The sequence below is a fragment of the Malus sylvestris genome, chromosome 5 (assembly GCF_916048215.2).
Source record: "Malus sylvestris chromosome 5, drMalSylv7.2, whole genome shotgun sequence".
Lineage (NCBI taxonomy): Eukaryota > Viridiplantae > Streptophyta > Magnoliopsida > Rosales > Rosaceae > Malus > Malus sylvestris.
This window is the reverse complement of record NC_062264.1, coordinates 30,458,577-30,477,442: the sequence shown is the minus strand read 5'-3', so window position 1 is coordinate 30,477,442 and position 18,866 is coordinate 30,458,577. Positions and strand designations below refer to the sequence as shown.

Here is an 18,866-nt window from a genome sequence, read left to right as displayed (position 1 = left end):
ATATATATATATATATATATTGAGCTTATGGTAGTAATATATAGATTTGACCATATATATGTGTGTGTTTGGGGTAATAATATGTGCAATAATTATATTTTCATTGTAATTAAGGTGAGTAATAACATTTATTGATTTTTATTTTGAATATTGTGGTACAAATTGTAAATATTTTGTAATTATAAGTCAATTACTTCTATATTTGGCAGTCATTTTTAAATCTGGGTTTTATTTGGATATTTATAATTAGGTAGGTTTTTATCTAAGAAATAAGAGTTGTAAGAGTCTATATCTAAGAAACCCTAAAAATTTCACATGGTGTATCTTATATATAGCTTCATGCAAGTCCAACAATTAATAAGCTAATTACGTTATTCGGTGAATGCGTTGCTGACTTCTATATCCGATTGATCATGGCTAATGAAGTAACTTGTCTTAGACTTGGATTCTAGAGCCTGAAGACAAAACTGCTAATCATTGCGAAGTTCAGAATCTTCTGCATCAGGTTCAGTTGCCTCAACTATATTTGTGAAAATATAAGTGTGCCGAATCAATATCAAACTATAAGACACATACTATCAATGTTGTTCGACTGTTAGAATGCCAAAAACTGAAATGCACTTGGAAATATCTAATCATAGAAAGGTTCGACTTTCAATGTGCCGAACACTAAGTAATCTGCTAACACCTTACTTTGTAGAGAAGTTGATGAGATGATATTTTTCAATAAGAAATCCAAATGTTATTTATTGACAGAGACTTGAATAGGTAACAAACCGAATTTGAATCAATGTTGTTACTCCAAACTGGAGGTGCTCCTCAGTCACCTAATTATACGGCTCCTGTGTTGTTAATTTAAATTGAAGATATGTTGAAGAAGTTAGGAGATTTAGTGATTTCTCAGAGTATGAAAGGCTGGCGTAGAGTAAGAGTTTGCGTACGACATTTATGTGTTGAGTTTTAGGTCCATTGAATGTCACAAAACCGCTTATATTTATAAGGTGAATTCCATGCAGATCATTCTCTCGAAGCAGAGTCCTACCTGGACTATAAGTCCTCGGGCTCACCTGATCCAATCTCTTATCAGATATACCTAACTTCGGCCACTTATGTCATAACCTTATAATTACTTTAGTCTAAAGTAGGGGGGAGGTGGCATGGTGCAATTTTGGGGTACATTTCAATTTATTTACGAAATTACCACTGAGTCTCATTGCCCCCTGATTTAACGTTATTTGCAAAATTGCCACTGGGCTTCAGAAAGGGTTTTGGGTCATTGGGCTGGAATTTTTGGTTTTGCGATCCACACGTTCATCGCCATGTGGGATCGCCGGCTGTGGGAGTTGGTGAGGGGATGGTTACGTGTCTATCATCGTCGAAAGGTCTGCTTCGACTACAACGTCTCGGCTTTTCTTTCCGTTTCAACTTGTCTCTCACAAGCCTCTGCTTCAACTTGTCTCGGTTTGGCGTCTGAGGGACCAAAAACCGAAAGCCAAACCTCCACCACAAATGAAGTCACGAATGCCACTCTCACACACCATCCACCGTTGCACACGAACCCAATCATAATTCTGAAATCCAAACACAACCCAGATGTTAATCCTTCATAGAATGGCAATGGCCACTTCTTCTTCCTTCCTCTCAATCCCTCTCCTAAAGTCCTCTTCTTTGCTTTCCCCAGTTAAACACTGCGCTTCGCCACTGAGCTCCGAGTTCAGGGCTCTGTCCCTCTACGGCGGTAGAAATGGAGTCTCCACCTTCTCGGCGATGGCCACGGAGGCTCAGATCTCGACCCAAGACGACAAATTGAAGGATGCCCAGATGGAGGTAGCTGATAAGCATGAGAAAGTCGTGCTTCCAACCAACGAATCCTCCGAAAGCCTCATCAAAATTCGACACACGGTATTTATTGATATTTCATTGCTTTGGATTGGATTTATAATTGTGTTATGTTAAATTGAAGTAGGATTGCTTTCCTGTTGAACTTTTAGATTCTTAGGAGCTTCCCGTTTTTGAAAGTTTGATGCTTTTAATCAACTATTTTCAATTCTACGTTGCTAATTGTCACCTGATTCTGTTGTGAAGAATGAGGAAGTGAGGATGAAGCAAATAAGAACATAACTTTTCAGTAATTTGAAATTTGATCGAATAGGACATGGAAAAATGGGTGTACAGCAGTAGATAAGCTGCGAAAATTTTCATCCTGTTTTTGGGAATGTGAGAAGATACATGGGTTTCTATATTTTGATAAAGTGTTGGGGTCGAGCTATGTTAATTTTTTCTGAATTTCCTTGTAGTTTGGTATTAATGGCGCCTTTTCCGCTATTATGGTGATGAACTATTTATGTGTTTGACTGCAGTGTGCACACGTGATGGCCATGGCTGTTCAAAAGCTATTCCCGAATGCAAAAGTGACAATTGGCCCGTGGATAGAAAATGGGTTCTATTATGATTTTGATATAGAGCCTTTGACGGACAAAGAGTTGAAGAGAATCAAGAAGGAGATGGTAACCGGAATTTCTTTATAAGTTATTCTGTTTGCATCAAAGTTTTGGAACCAAGAAACTATTTAAAACTATTCATGAGCATTTCTTTTTGTGATTTGTAGGATCACATCATTGGAAGAAACTTACCACTCATAAGAGAAGAAGTTTCAAGAGATGAAGCTCACAAAAGAATAACCGCTCTCAACGAACCATACAAATTGGAAATTTTGGATACTATTAAAGAAGATCCCATTACCATATATCATATTGGTAAGGGTTTCACTATTTTCAGGCTCAATATAGTATGGAAGGTGATGATTTAATGTGCAGGAACTGTGCGTAAAGGAATACAAAAGAGAGGGTGGGGGTGTGCTCAGGGAAAACAATGTTGTTGGTGCTCTTTAAAAATGAGTTATTGATATGCAGATTGAAAAGGAGACTAATTTGAAGGTGGGAGGAACCTTTTGGTCAAGCTAACCAAATTATACTTATGTTTATACATATGCATGCTGGTACTGGGATTTGATTGTGTTTTGAACTAGCATCCTGTCATATTAGACCGTCTTTATGTCATAATTCCTCATAGTATGCCGAATTCTTCATAGGTGATGAATGGTGGGACCTATGTGCGGGGCCCCATGTTGAAAAAACTGGAAATATTAACAGAAAAGTTGTCGAACTTGAGTCTATTGCTGGTGCCTACTGGATAGGAGATGAAAAGAAACCGACGCTGCAGAGGATCTATGGCACTGCATGGGAGAGTGAAAATCAATTGAAGGCATTTCAAAGAGGAAGCTAAACGTCGAGATCACATGCGCCTTGGTCAAGTTCTTGACCTGTTTTCTATATAGGTACTCAGAATTGCCCTGAATCTCTTTCTGCTGTTTACGCAGATTTATCAGTTAGCAATCCCATTATTTGTAATTATGAGGATTCTTGCATTGAACATTTTCATTGTTGAATTTTCACAGAATGATGCTGGTGGGGGTTTAGTGTTCTGGCATCCAAAGGGTGCTATTGTGAGGCATGTACTGGAAGATTTGTGGAAAAAGATCCACATAGAATGTGGTTACGGTCTGCTGTATACTCCACATGTTGCAAAGGCGAACCTTTGGCAGATAGTTGGTCATCTGGATTACTACAAGGAGAATATGTATGATCAAATGAATGTTGAGGATGAACTTTATCAGCTTCTACCGATGAACTGCCCCTATCATATCTTGGTTTACAAAAGGAAGCCTCACTCATATCTTGAATTTCCTAATCGAGTTGCTGAGTTGGGAGCCGTATATAGATACGAATTATCTGGAAGCTTGCATGGTCTTTTTCATGTAAGAGGTTTTACTTAGGTATGGTGTTAGTATTTGCAAACTGTTAGTTTATAATCCTAGGTGTATGAAGTGTTTTTTTTTTTTTTTGTTTAACCTCGGGACCTGTTGCAGGATGATGCCCACATATTTTGTCTAGAAGATCAGATCAAAGATGAAATTTAGGGCGTCCTAGATCTTACCGAAGAACTTTTGTTGCAAATCCGCTTTAGCAAATATGAGGTCAATCTCTCTACGAGGCCAGAGAAAGCTGTTGGAGATGATGATATATGGGTGAAACCGTGAAAGCAACATCTACCCTTAGAGATGCTTTGGATGATAAAGGTTGGAGCTATCAAATTGATGAAGGTGGTGGTGCCTTTTATGGTCCAAAGATTGATCTTAAGTTGAGGATGCCCTTGGAAGGAAGTGGCAGTGCTCAACTATACAGGTTAATCCTGAACTCATGACGGGATAATTCTAATGTGTTCTTTGTTTTTTAATTGGTAGTCTCTCTCTATCTCTGTATCACTGTGTAAAATGTTCATTGGAGATTTGAGCATCTTTTTTGAATTGAGCGAATTACATGGATTTGTTTGATAGACTAAAGCCACTTATTATTGTTATTTTAAATTGTTTGATCTTTTGTATTTCCCAAATTGTACAGGTTGATTTTAACCTACCACATCGTTTTGACTTAACATATGCTGACTCAAACTCTGAAAAGAAGCAACCTATCATGATTCATAGTGCTGTTCTTGGGTCATTGAAGCGATTTTTTGGGGTCCTTAGAGAGCATTATGCCGGGGATTTTCCATTATGGCTTTTGCCAGTACAAGCTCATGTTTTACCAGTTACTGACTCTCAGGTTTGTAAAGCAGTTGCACTTTTAATGTTTCAATTAACTCAAGAACCCTCAACACACCTGCACGACGGTTACCTGGGCTACGACCCCCGACTCTCCTCCCAGCGATTCGACTCCTTTGTCGACTCCGAGTCGCTCAAGGACTCCGCCACCAATTCCCCAATCTTCCACAGCTCCGCTGTAGACAACGCTTTCGCCACTCAGCTGGCATCGGAGGCCTTCTCTCCTCCGTTGATCTACGCCGAATCGAACAGCCAGGGCTTTGATGGAGGGTTTGGCAGGTCCGACGATCCGATTTTGCCGGCTCCTTCGGAGATGCTGCCTGAGGAGGGCTTCGCTCTCAGAGAATGGAGGAGGTAGGGTCTCGAATTCTAATTGTTTTCGATTGAACTAATAGTTCTGTATAGCAATTAAATTTGGACTCTTTTGTGCAATTTAGTTGAAAGTTGTTGGTTTTGATTTGGCTTGATCCTTCTGTTGCTAAGAAATTGAGTGAAAGTTGTTTTGATTTCGGTAGTTTTCAAGAATTGGATGCTTGGTGATCAGTAATCGTCTGGCTTTATTAGGTAAGGAGATAAAGCAATTAAATTTCAAAATTTGGATTTACAGTTTGTATTTTGAGCGTGAATTCATGAAAACAAACATAACCCATTATTTATTAGCGATTAATGATATGGTTAATTTATTTTTTAATCATAATCAATAGCATGTAGCTTTAGCAGAAGTGGGGTTTGGGAAATTGGCTAGCACCCATGTTGCTTTTGTTTGTTTGCTTTCCATTTCTCCTCTCTTGCCATCTTCCTTGTATTTTGGATGCTTCTCTCTCCCGCACTCCCTTTTTTACTCTTGGTTCTGTGGTTCTCCGGCTGCCGTTAGGTTTTTGTGGTCGGACAACGATGGAATCCGAGGACGATGACTACTGCAGCAGCGACGATGACTACTAGAAATTTTGATTTTGAATTCGTATCCCCTAATCGCTGATAGGGTAACGGAGCTCAGACTATCAGAGGTATAAATTCACATCCCTAATTTTTTTTTATTAATTTCAACCGGATCTGAGAAATTCTAAGTCATCCATATGGTCTCTATTTTTTTTTCCATCAAATGGTCTCTGTAGTGTCTCTCTGTATTTGTGCATCCATATGGGAATATGATATTTAAAAGCTCATTATTGTCCTGGGAAACCTCCTAAATTATCGATTCCTTACTTTCTACATGCAATGTTTCATATTGTATTTTCTAATTTTCTGATTTTGGGGTGGAGGGAGTGCTAATATGGTAATTTTCAGGGATTTTGCGTCTTTGCGGGATTTTTTTGGGTAAATTTGTGATTTGCAGTTGATTTTAGGAATTGATTTATGGGTTTGGTTTGAATGCACGGACAAAAGTTATTGTTTCTGTTAATGCAGATGATGAAAGGTAAGTTTGAAAGGAGAAGGGGTTGAAGTCGCGTCTGGTTAGAAGGAGAGAGATCCATGGCAGTTGGCACGACCATGGCCATGGCCATAGCCACGGCCACGAAGAGGAGACATTGTTGGCGATATCGAAGCTTCTCAAGGAATTGACCAAGGAGGAGGACATGAAAGTACAGATTTGGATTTCATCAGCACGACCAAGAACATGAGCATTTTGATTGTCTGCAGCTCTCAGTTCTTGGTATTTCTTCTTACATTTAGCCTGGTTGAATTTTTTATTATGTGGGTTTGGAAATTCAAGTTTTTTTTTTCTGCAATTTATATTTCCATTGTCATTTGTACTAAATCATTCACTTGTACTCACTAAAGGAGAGCTTGAACCTATGTACTTGTGTAAACCATTCACAATTAATGAGAACTCCTCTATTCCGTGGACGTAGCCAATCTGGGTGAACCACGTACATCTTGTGTTTGCTTTCCTATCTCTATCCATTTATATACTTATCCACACTAATGACCGGAGCAATCTAGCGAAGATCACAAAAAGCGACCGTTTTCGCTACCTAGGATCTATCTTGCAAGAGAACGGAGAATTAGATGGAGATCTCAACCATAGAATACAAGCTGGATGGATGAAGTGTAAGAGTGCATCCGGCGTGTTGTGTGACCGTCGTAGGCCACTGAAGCTCAAGGGAAAATTTTATAGGACGGCAATAAGGCCAGCGATGTTGTATGACACAGAATGTTGGGCGGTGAAGCATCAACACGTACACAAAATGGGTGTAGCGGAAATGAGGATGCTTCGTGGGATGTGTGGGCACACGAGAAAGGATAAGATTGGGAATGAGGATATCCGAGGTAAAGTAGGAGTAGCTGAAATTGAAGGAAAGATGAGAGAAAATCGGTTCCGGTGATTTGGACATGTGCAAAGAAGGCCTACTGATGCTCCGGTTCGAAGATGTGACTACGGGACAGAGGTTCAGGGCCGAAGGGGTAGAGGAAGACCTAGGAAAACTTTGGAAGAAACTCTAAGAAAAGACTTAGAGTACTTGGATCTAACGGAGGACATGACACAAAACCGAGCGCAATGACGTTCTAGGATTCATATAGCCGACCCCACTTAGTGGGAAAAGGCTTTGTTGCTGTTGTTGTTGTTGTTGTTGTTGAAGTTTTTGAACTGTTCTGTTTGGTTGCCAGTATGATTACTTATAGACTATTTCGCCATATGCATTTGCTACAAAATGTAAACTTATTTTAAATGTAACATGTTGAAGTCTCTTTGCATTTGCATAAGCTATTGTGTGTTGTTAAAAGAGAGGGGGCATCTAGCATACAACACACACGCCATGGGTGTACAACTAAGTTTGCCATGGAAGGATTTCTGGATTTCTTTGATGCCTCTCCTTCAAACCTCTGCATTTACATGAATTTTTAGATTGCAGAGTCTGACAGCATGAAGCATATAGGCCGTTAGCAGCTATAGATTTATTTTTCAAAACATTTTGGATAGGAAAATTAATGGATGGTAAAGGTAAAACTGAAATTGAAAAACACCGAGGTTAAACATGTACAGTTGAAACCGTACCATTTGTATAATTTTTTCCAATAAAAAAAAAAAAGAAATTAGGGTCACATGGCTTCGCCAAGCTCACAGCACACACGCCATGAGAAGAAATTTAATGACTTTTGTCTGTTGCTAAAAGAGAGGAAAGGTAAAAGATAATGGAATAAATTTGTTCTCAAAATCTAAAACTAATATTCTCAATGTGTTTGAATTCTGTTCTTTTCATTGTCATTATTTGGCTTCCTTCTTTCATTGTTTGTTCATTATACAACTGTTTTACTTACCATTAAAATCCAACTGATATAGTTTGATATTACAGATATGAATTCCAGGAATCAGTTAAACAGTTTATAATCTAATCAAATTAACGAGAAAAACATATGTTCCCATGCATGTAGAAACTATGTGGAGATAAAACGACATTTGCAAATGAGGCAGAGCACCAATGAAGTGATTATGGTGCATGTGTTGTGTGGTCTAATATAGGAAGTACATTAGTTGTACGAGTGATAATGCGACTTATTGCATGTAAATTTATCATCAAATTTGAAGGATTTTGTACATTTATTTTGGAGATCGATACATCATTGTTTGATTTCAGTCTTTTGTTTCTCTATATTTTCTCATTGCCTCCACGCAAAAGGTCAGTCTTCATTTTTGTCATTAAAATGTTCTTAGATTCTGGTTATATGTGTTTGGTTTTTTGCTATTGTATCTTTTGAAGTTTGCTTATTTGTATATTTGTTTGCATCTGGTTTTGCTTGGTTGGTCTATAGGTGGCTTGGTTGTATCTTCCCCCTTCCTTTTTATCAATTTATTGCTTGGCAATGTTAATTTGTAACTGCAAAGGACTATTTTGATCCCAGACCCTCCGGTTCTCTGGAATGTCGAACGAGCACCGTCACCAGAGGTCCGTTAATGAACACTCGCAATAGACCCTGGTTTGTTTTATCAAGGATCTGTCATCTGCGATGGTTTCTACGGGTGACCGGATAGGCGGATATAAGAATTTTCACCAACTTCAGGTCCTGTTTGTCAAATGGCCTGTGATGATCAAATCAGGTAGTCGTTGGCAGCGGACCGCAGTAATACATATTTGTTTTCTTATATATGCGATAAGGGTACTTCATTTTCGAAAGGTAACGAAGAACTTATCATTGCAGGAAATGTTGAGACTTGTACGTGAGTTATTCTTTTACGAAAAAAACGAGTCCATGAGTACTTAATTGAACCCAACTTGACATAAAATTTGTAGATTAAACATAGAAGATCGCTTAAGCAGTGTAAAACTGCATACTTTGGGCAATACTAAAGTTGTTCATCAAAGTTGGAAACTTATTGAAGTTTATTTATGAACTGATAGCTACTCTTCCATGCTAACGATGCACCGCAAGCCTTCTCCCCTTATCATGTAATCAAAGGCTTTATTGATCTCTGAGAAAGGCACCCGATGCGTTATAAACTTCTCTACTTCCAATTTCTGTTGAGAAAAGTGAAAAGGAAAGGCTTCATTCATTAGAATCTGCAATAAAGGAATTGAATGCTTGATAGAGTGGATGAAATCTTAGACAAAAACCATGTTACCTTGCTCATGTACATTTCCACAACAGAAGGAAGGTCTGTCCGAGGTTTGTAGTTCCCAAAAAAAGTTCCTTTAAGCGTCCTTTCATTAAGCAAATTAATGGGCTTAGTCATGAAGACTGCATCCTTGTTCGGAACTCCAACAAGCACAGCCACACCCCAACCCTGCGATACCAATTAAAAGGATGTAAGCTGATAACTGTAGCCACACGTCAGGGTAGAATGTAGATAGGCAAGCATTAAAAGATGAACTAGCACACACATATTCTACATTGAATGGGAGACTGGTGACCAAGTGAACATGATGAATAAATTACCGATTCAACCTAACTGAAGCAATCAAAATGTAACTGCTGTAACCAGAAAACATACATCATGAACACATTCAAAAGCCGAGATCATGGCATTAATATTGCCCGTGCACTCTATGCTTCTGTCAGCTCCACCATTGGTCATCTCAGCAATAACCTGTTGATTTTGTAGATCAAATTACTAATTAGAAGGTTGTACACAACTTAACGATCTATGTTGATAGATGGAGCAACATCTACTAAGAATAACAAATGAGTTTTCACCTCCTGGACTGGTTTGTCATGGTCCTTTGGATTCACAAACTCATTCACTCCAAATTTCTTGGCTAAAACCAGGGAAAGAAAGTTTTAAGCAAGAATCTGTTTCTATGTTTTTCCTGTAAACTACCTGTTAAACCATGGCAAATGACAGTGAACAAAAATTATAAATACCTTCCTCAAACCTCTTGGGATTCCTGTCAACCCCAATAATCCGCGACGCCCCAGAAATTCTTGCACCTTCAGCAGCCTAGACAAAGCCTATATCAGAATAAATACGGAAAAAGAAAAAATGCGATATATTAAAGTATTTGGATCAACAGAGTTTGTCCGAGACATACAGCCAGCCCAACAGCCCCAAGTCCAAAGATAGCAACTGAAGATCCCTTTTTCGGTTTTGCTACATTCAGAGTGGCACCCAAACCTGATGTTGGAAAAGAAAATATTCAGCATTACATCAGCTTTGGATGCATAAATCAAGACCGTAATGTTTTGAGTAGAACACCAAACCTGTCGTGATGCCACAGCTGAGGATGCAAACTATATCCAAAGGAGCCAGGGGATTGATCTTGGCAAGGCAGCCCGAATGAATAACAGTGTATTCACTGAAGGTGGATGTGCCGACGAAGTGATTAATCGGAGTCCCATTTATAGAAAACCTCGGTTTCTCATCACTTAGCATGACCCCTCTATCTGTATTTATTCTTAACAGGTCACACATGTTGCTTTCCTCAGACTTGCAATGCGCACAATCCCCACACTCCCCAGTGAAAACAGGTAGTACATGATCACCAACCTCGAGGCCTTCAACGCCTTCCCCAACACTCTCAACGATTCTGTCAAAACAATAAGCATTTGTAGGTCATAAACTGGACTAAAACCAGAATTGCAATTAGACACCTCTCAGACTGGTATGGGACTCAATATTTGGGGAAAGTAAGAAGTTAAAACAGAAGGTTGACTTAATGAACAACGTACCCAGATGCTTCATGGCCGAAAATTCGAGGGAACAAAGGTGTCTGGCCCTGAATCCCAGAAGAAAAATATAACCCAAAGAAGTAAATGTAACAATAAACATATAAACCGGACGATAAGCCACATTCCATAGGAGAACAATTACACGCCAATTGTTCAGTTTCGAGTACGACTGCATTTCGTGGTTAAAATTCACACATGTTTCACAAATTTGTTGTCGAAGTTCATATATGTCAAAGAACTAATGATCCTCTAGCTTTTCTAGCACGAACGGCATTTGCAATTAACTTAAAGAAAGAGATGGCAGAAAACTCAACTCGTAGTTTACAAATCTACAAATTTCAAATCGTAATCATATAAAATCATATGTGTGTGTGTGTGTGTGTGTGTGTGTGTGTGTGTGTGTGTGTGTATTATAAGTATGTAGTATGTATTGCTACTGACTTTGGCTTCCCAGAAGTAGAGATCAGTGTGGCAAAGTGAAGTATATTTGATCTTGACCCTAACTTCCATGGCCTGAGGTGGAGCAACCTCCACCCTCTCCATCACCAACGGCTTCCCTGCCTCCCATGCAACCGCCGCTGCAAAATCCACAACACAAAAATCCCATCATTTACCAGAACCATGTAATTCCGATCAAACTAAGAAACCCACTAAAAAAATATTCAAATTTGCATTGGTACCTGTGCAGGGGATCACAAGGCCGGCTGTAGACGACATGTAGTAAAGATTTGGGGTTAAAGAAGTAAGATTTCAGTTGATTTGGTAGAACTTAGAGGATGGTTTTAGCAATGGGATTATCCACTTCCACTGTATATACGAAGTAAAGTTGTAAGCTTTGTTTTGGTTTTAAGTGTACGTGTAATGCGTCCACGGGACAAGTGACTGTTGAACTCAAAAACCAGCGGAGAAATACCACTTGGCAACCACAGATATTTTTTATTGCTCAAATGGCAACCATAGATCTGGACTAGTAGTAAATATCATGAATAATGTTAGCGGGATCAGATTAAAATAATAATTCAATCATCAACAATCACGTCAGATGATTTATAAAATATAATTTATATAGATAATCTTTTTAGTATTATCCTACTGATGAGTGATAAAATTTGTTTAATACTAGCAATAGTGAGAAGCAAAATTGAACACGTGATGGCTTGCGTGGGGAGGTGATCGTTGTTAATCACTTAATTTGCAGTTCTCTTACAAATACATAATAAATTCTAAGATCTTTTATGGAAAGCGTAGTGTTATTCATACACTCATTTTTACTTTTCATGAACTATTGTTAGTTTTTGTTTATTGATCTTCTTTAATTCATTCGATCTGACGCTCGAAAATTGAGAAAGGTGTGTGAAATGTACAAATAGGCGTGTGCAGTGGCGAAGCTAGGAACTGTCAGGGGAAGGGCTAATTTAAAAGAGTGCGAGGTTCAAAAAAATGGCAACAAGCTAATATTTTTATATAGTAGTGTCTTCCATAATTTATCAGTACAAACAAATTTCAATTGTTGCCAACAGGATTTCTTGTCATGAAAATGTGGCATAATAGACTCGTTATCAATAAAAGTAAATACATCTCTTTTAATGTAAACACGCATGTTACCACTCAACCATTGATCTCTCATTTGTACACAATGGTCTTTTCACAATATTCATAGCAGAAAAAACTCTCTCCACCAAAGCGGTTGCAACTAGTAACACCAAAACCAATGTAATAAGCTTATACGTTATCATATAGCTTCCACACCTCCTAATCTTCACCAACTCCTTTGCAAGATCACTAATTCCTCCCGGTCTTAGACTCTTAATCCTATAGTAAAATATATTATATGACTACTAACTAATTAAACTAACAATTCAATTTATCAATGCCAATAATCATATATATTCAATAATCCAAAATTCAATTCCATTAATCAATATCAATAATTACTTAATCAATAATCAAGAATTTAATTTTTACCTTTAAAACAATTTCATTTATCAATAATGATTCATAGGATTCATAACCATAATCAATAATCAGTAGTCAATAACTATATTAGTGTATTACTCTATATGACACACCCCGACCCAGAACATCCACCAAGACTCTGAATCAAGATGTGCTGGCCAACACCTGGAAGGTGACAAAGCCATAAAATGTGATGGTGTGGGAAAATGTGAATAAATTTAAACCTAAGAGTACCTAAATACTAGAGTGCGTCGGTGAGCAGGAATGAACTCACTTCACTCGTGACATTAGAGCATAAGTAAGTACACTATAGTGGATAAGGATTATACCCTCAAAAGAAGCCACTTATCATGAGACTTGCCAAGAATCCTCGTCGATATGAACTTTCAGCAATTAAAACTTGGAGGGGTGCAAAAAAGAAAATGTGAGCGGACAAAAACAAAGTTTTTCAAAAACCAAACTCGTACTTTACAAATCTACAAATTTCAAATCGTAATCACATAAAATCATGTGTGTGTGTGTGGCCAAGTGAAGTATATTTGATCTTGACCCTAACTTCCATGGCCTGAGGTGGAGCAACCTCCACCCTCTCCATCACCAACGGCTTCCCTGCCTCCCATGCAACCGCCGCTGCAAAATCCACAACACAAAAATCCCATCATTTACCAGAACCATGTAATTCCGATCAAACTAAGAAACCCATTAAAAAAATATTCAAATCTGCATTGGTACCTGTGCAGGGGATCACAAGGACGGCTGTAGACGACATGTTGTAAAGATTTGGGGTTAAAGAAGTGAGATTTCAGTTGATTTGGTAGAACTCAGAGGATGGTTTTAGCAATGGGATTATCCACTTCCACTGTATATACGAAGTAAAGTTGTAAGCTTTGTTTTGGTTTTAAGTGTACGTGTAATGCGTCCACGGGACAAGTGACTGTTGAACTCAAAAACCAGCGGAGAAATACCACTTGGCAACCACAGATATTTTTTATTGCTCAAATGGCAACCATAGATCTGGACTAGTAGTAAATATCATGAATAATGTTAGTGAGACCAGCTTAAAATAATAATTCAATCATCAACAATCACGTCAGATGATTTATAAAATATAATTTATATAGATAATCTTTTTAGTATTATCCTACTGATGAGTGATAAAATTTGTTTAATACTAGCAATAGTGAGAAGCAAAATTGAACACGTGATGGCTTGCGTGGGGAGGTGATCGTTGTTAATCACTTAATTTGCAGTTCTCTTACAAATACATAATAAATTCTAAGATCTTTTATGGAAAGAATAGTGTTATTTATACACTCATTTTTACTTTTCATGCACTATTGTTAGTTTTTGTTTATTAATCTTCTTCAATTCATTCGATTCGACGCTCGAAAATTGAGAAGGGTGTGTGAAATGTACAAATAGGTGTGTGCAGTGGCGAAGCTAGGAACTGTCAGGGGATGGGCGAATTTAAAAGAGTGCAAGGTTCAAAAAAATGGCAACAAGCTAATATTTTTATATAGTAGTGTTTTCCATAATTTATCAGTACAAACAAATTTCAATTGTTGCCGACGAGATTTCATGTCAAGAAAATGTTGCATAATAGACTCGTTATCACTAAAAGCAAATACATCTTTCTCAATGTAAACAAGCACGTTACCACTCAACCATTGATCTCTCATTTGTACGCAATGGTGTTTTCACAATATTCATAACAGAAAAAACTCTCTCCACCAAAGCGGTTGCAACTAGTAACACCAAAACCAATGTAAGAAGCTTATACGCTATCATATAGCTTGCACACCTCCTGATCTTCACCAACTCTTTTGCAAGATCACTAATTCCTCCCGGTCTTAGACTCTTAATCTTATAGTAAAATATATTATATGACTACTAACTAATTAAACTAACAATTCAATTTATCAATGCCAATAATCATATAAATTATTCAATAATCCAAAATTCAATTCCATTAATCAATATCAATAATCACCTAATCAATAATCAAGACTTTAATTTTTACCTTTAAAATAATTTCATTTATCAATAATCATTCATAGGATTCATAACTATAATCAATAATCAATAATCAATAACTATATTAATGTATTACTCTATAATTCTATATTAATTAAACAAAATTTCGTATTAATTGATCAATTAGGGTTAATGATGATATAAATTTAGAAATTAAGAAAAAAAATAAAACATGAAAATCTATGCTTTTTTATTGATTTTCAAAAGGGAATGAAAAACTTAGGGTTAGTTTGGTATTGTTGTGCTTTGAAAAAAAACTGTTTCTGTTATGCTGTAAGTATAAGCAGCTGTGAAATAAAGCAATAAAGTGTTTGGTAACGATAATTGTAAAAGTGCTTTTAATAAATAAAAAAAAAGTAGTGTTCTAGTGTTTGGTAAATATTTATGTAAAACAACTGTGATTGTGTAAAATGACCAGAAAAAAAAAAACTTATGGGCTTTTCTTCCTTTCTTTTTCTTTATTTCTTTCTCTTTCTGCCAAAAAGTTCATAATTGTTTCCTTTTTCCTTTCTTCTTTGTTTCCCTTTGTTTCTAGCTTTTTAATTCTTCTTTCTTTATATTTCATTCTGCCAAAATGTTTCTAGCTTTTCTTCCATTTTTCATCAATGATCCCTCCTGAAATTTCAAAGTCCTCACCCACCTTCATCCCTTTGCATTTCTCTTTCAGTTCCGGTGATCTGTAACCTTCGTCCTCACTCCCATTACTATTTCTTGCATTTCGATTTCCATGGCATTACATGTTTTGGAAGGTTCGGTGGTGGATGGGTGGGTGGGTGGGATCTGGGTTATCATCTAGCAGGAAGTGGGTTGGGATCATGGTCTACGAGGTGGCGATGGGTGTATTTGGTGGGGATTGGGAGAGAGATGGGGTGGCGAATATGGGGAGTAAGAAGAGATGGAGGGGATGGGGTGGTGAATCTAGGTAGTACGACGCCAGAGAGCGACTAGAGAAAAGGGGGTGGAGCCAGAACTGGGATGCAGGAGAAAGAGAGGGTAAGGTTGCCATTTTGAAAAATTCATTTAATGGCACTGTTCACCCGTGTATTGTGATAAAAAATTAAAAATTAAAAAAAAAAAAAAAACTGGTTTTCCAAAGCTAGGTTTTGCTGCTTTGCCTTTTTAGGTTTTTTTCATCCAAAACTATGAAAAAAAACTAATTTTGAAATTTACCAAACACAAAAAAACTGGGTGCTTTTTTTTTTTCATACCTGTTTTTTTTTAAAGTTAAGCAATACTAAACTGGTACTTAATGGTGTGAAGGCAAAGGTAACGGGGGACTAGTGGTCCCCACTTCAATTATTTTTTTAATCAACTAAATAAAATGCATCATTTGGTTAAGGATTTTTCATAATAAAAATAAAAATAAAATACTGCTGCACAGCAGCAGCAAGAACCCAGAAACCATATAGTAGGCCAAGCAGCGATAACTTCTAACTGGATCAGAGGGGCGGAACCACCACTCTTAAGCTTAATTTCTGACGAGGGGAAGAGCAGACACCCATCCTTGTCCCTCTATAGCTTCGCCATTGAGTGTGTGGACATGCTGACTTTGGTAATTTTCGTATACAATAAGAATTGGACACGAAGAGAGTGGATAACTTTAAAATTTTGAGCATTTCTTTTGGAAACCTTAAGCATATATCTTGCTTTGTGTATGGCGTTTTATGAGAATCTCATTTCTAGTCAGATTCCTTTTTTCATCCTTAATCTTACTTACTCACATAATTAATTTTTTTAAGACAAAAAACCATAATTAATTTTTTTTTCAACCTTAATCTTAATACCTATAAATAAAATATCAACATGGGATGGGAAGCTTCACGTAGAAAATATCGTAATCTTCATATTCTCCATAACTCACTCAAGCTCTTTCTCCTTCATCGAATATCATAGGCTGTCTCCAACCGACCTGGCCAAATATTAAATGAGTGTTACGAGATCAACTCCAGTATCTTATTTTCCCATCCACATGATAATCTCACCCACTATAAAAAGTTAAAAAACTAAAATGTTATTTTCTCACCCACCATTATTCCCAAAATAACTCTAATATTTTTGTTTTAAATAACTCTAATATATCTTTAAATAATATTTAAATAAATAAATAAAAATTGAAAAATGAAAGAAAATGCAAGGCTTGGACATAGGGGTGGGCAAACGAGTATAGAAACCACGGGTCAGGGCAAATAATCAAGGTTCGAGGCGGGTACGAGTCGATTCTAATTTTTTAATAAGAGAAACAAGGTGGGGTGGGGCGATAACATTTTAGGGGTGGGCCGGTTCCAGATGTATAGAAAAACAGGGCCCCGGACCGGCCTGTTTGTAATTGCAATGGACGGATGAGATTGAAGAGTAACATACCATCCAATCTTGCCCGAGATTGAAGAGTAACATACCATCCAATCTTGCCCGTTAGTTTTACCATAGGTCTTCTCTCTTATTACAAACTATGTCACTCGAGTCCTCAATCGATTCTTTCTCGCATGCATTATCCCCTCCCCTCCACGGTTCCACCCACACTTCGTCATTCTCCATCATTCATCTCCTCCACCACCCTAACCAGTGTTCTAAAAATCGGCCTAGGCAGCCGCCTAGGCGGTGCCTAGGCGCTGGGCGGAGGTGTGCCGAGGCGATTAGGTCCGAATAGTTAAGAAAAATCGGGGAGCTGTTAGGCGCCCGCCTAGGCGTTCTTAGGCGGCTGTCTAGGCGGAGTGAAACGGTTTCCTGGGAAGAAATTCCAAACAGAAACCCAAAATCACAAACTCGAATTTAAACTTGAAATTAACATGCAGAGCATGGGTTAAGCTACCTGAGTTTCTAACGGGACTAACTCGAGCTCATGGGACCCCAAGTTCGACAGGTCCCTCACCGGAGCTCCACGCCAGAAGCTCGATTTTCAAAGGTTGTAGTTCGATTCCATTAGAGCAACTCTTCTACTTTCCATCACAGAATTTAACATGCAAAGGTACCATAAGGATCCCCAAGTTGCGCAGGTCTTGTATTTGGTGGTTTGGTGTCTCGATTTAATTGGAATTTGTGGTGATGGTGCCTGGAGCTCTCTTTGGCTATGGTGGTTTAGAAAGAAGGCAGAGAGTTCGAACGAAATGAGGGGGAGAGAGAGAGAGAGAAGAGAGAACCGGTTTTCAGAAACAAAAATGATGGTGATGTGTGAGTGATGATAAGAATTGGTGGTTGAGTGTGTAGGTTTAGAGAGAGAGGGAAAGAGTGACGTGAGGGAGTGGATAGTGCATGGGAACTTGGGTGTGTGTGTCAGAGAGAGAGAAGCTGTGAGAGAAGTGAGAGAGAGATGGGACCGGTTGATATGAAATGGGGAAGGATCTGACCGGTTTTTGTGCTCCAAAGCTCAAAGTGTCACCAATTCAGATAAAATTATAAATAAAAGATTCATGCTATGACCGGTTTTGGCTCCAAAGTTCAAAGTGGGACACCAATAAAATCATAAATAAAAGAGAGGACACCAATAAAATCATAAATAAAAGAGAGGATTTCGCGGACGATATCAATGGGCGTGGTTTCGTTAAGGGATGACTAGTACGGCTTCTTAGTAGTTTTATTATGAACCACCCAACCCACTATGTCAGATTTTTACTTTTATTTTTAAAAAAAAATTAGATATAATCATTCAAAATATCTTAAGTTATATGGCATATATGCTTAATGTGTTTTTAAATTTTAGACTTGTTGGATATTCTTTTTGTATTTTATCATTCTTTTATTATCTTATCCATGAATTTCATACAAGTATAATTTTTTTATATGTCAATATGCATTTATTTACAAGATATACAAGAAATTAACCTAAATCCGCCTAGGCCGCCTAGATCTCGCCTAGCCGCCTAGGCGCTAGGCGCTAGCTCGCCGCCCGACTAACGCCTAGCGTTTTTTAGAACCTTGACCCCAACACCACCGCCATCGCGAGTATGGGCCCTGGCAACCACCACGATGGCCCAATAACCTTGATTGTCCTCCTTGAGTCCTCGACGACATCCCAGACTTAGATAACCCAGGCACCAGCACCACCCATCTTCTCGATTCTCTTTCTCTCCTCCTAGACGACATCACCGTCGTTGCGACCACCAACACTCCATCG

General features: G+C 38.0%; 1 protein-coding gene and 1 pseudogene across 3 annotated transcripts; one reads left to right on the top strand and one right to left on the bottom strand.

The window, feature by feature from the left end:
- The first annotated feature begins 1,407 nt into the window (after positions 1–1,407).
- LOC126624183 (threonine--tRNA ligase, chloroplastic/mitochondrial 2-like) lies at positions 1,408–6,534 on the top strand (annotated as a pseudogene).
- Positions 6,535–8,766: 2,232 nt separating this feature from the next.
- On the bottom strand, positions 8,767–13,634 carry LOC126624189 (alcohol dehydrogenase-like). Of its 3 annotated transcripts, XM_050293229.1 has the most exons (11): positions 13,051–13,069; positions 11,446–11,572; positions 11,207–11,343; positions 10,766–10,812; positions 10,298–10,623; positions 10,129–10,211; positions 9,962–10,037; positions 9,794–9,855; positions 9,591–9,686; positions 9,222–9,383; positions 8,767–9,117 (listed from the first exon to the last, which is right to left on the bottom strand). In XM_050293229.1, exons 2-11 carry the CDS (start codon positions 11,480–11,482, stop codon positions 9,001–9,003), a joined length of 1,143 nt encoding a protein of 380 aa, XP_050149186.1. In that variant the 5' UTR covers positions 11,483–11,572; positions 13,051–13,069; the 3' UTR covers positions 8,767–9,000. The 3 variants fall into 3 exon arrangements, with proteins under 3 accessions (XP_050149186.1, XP_050149185.1, XP_050149184.1); XM_050293228.1 differs by lacking the exons at positions 11,446–11,572; positions 13,051–13,069 and adding an exon at positions 13,454–13,634; XM_050293227.1 differs by lacking the exon at positions 13,051–13,069 and having other exon boundaries at positions 11,446–11,630.
- Positions 13,635–18,866: the final 5,232 nt, after the last annotated feature.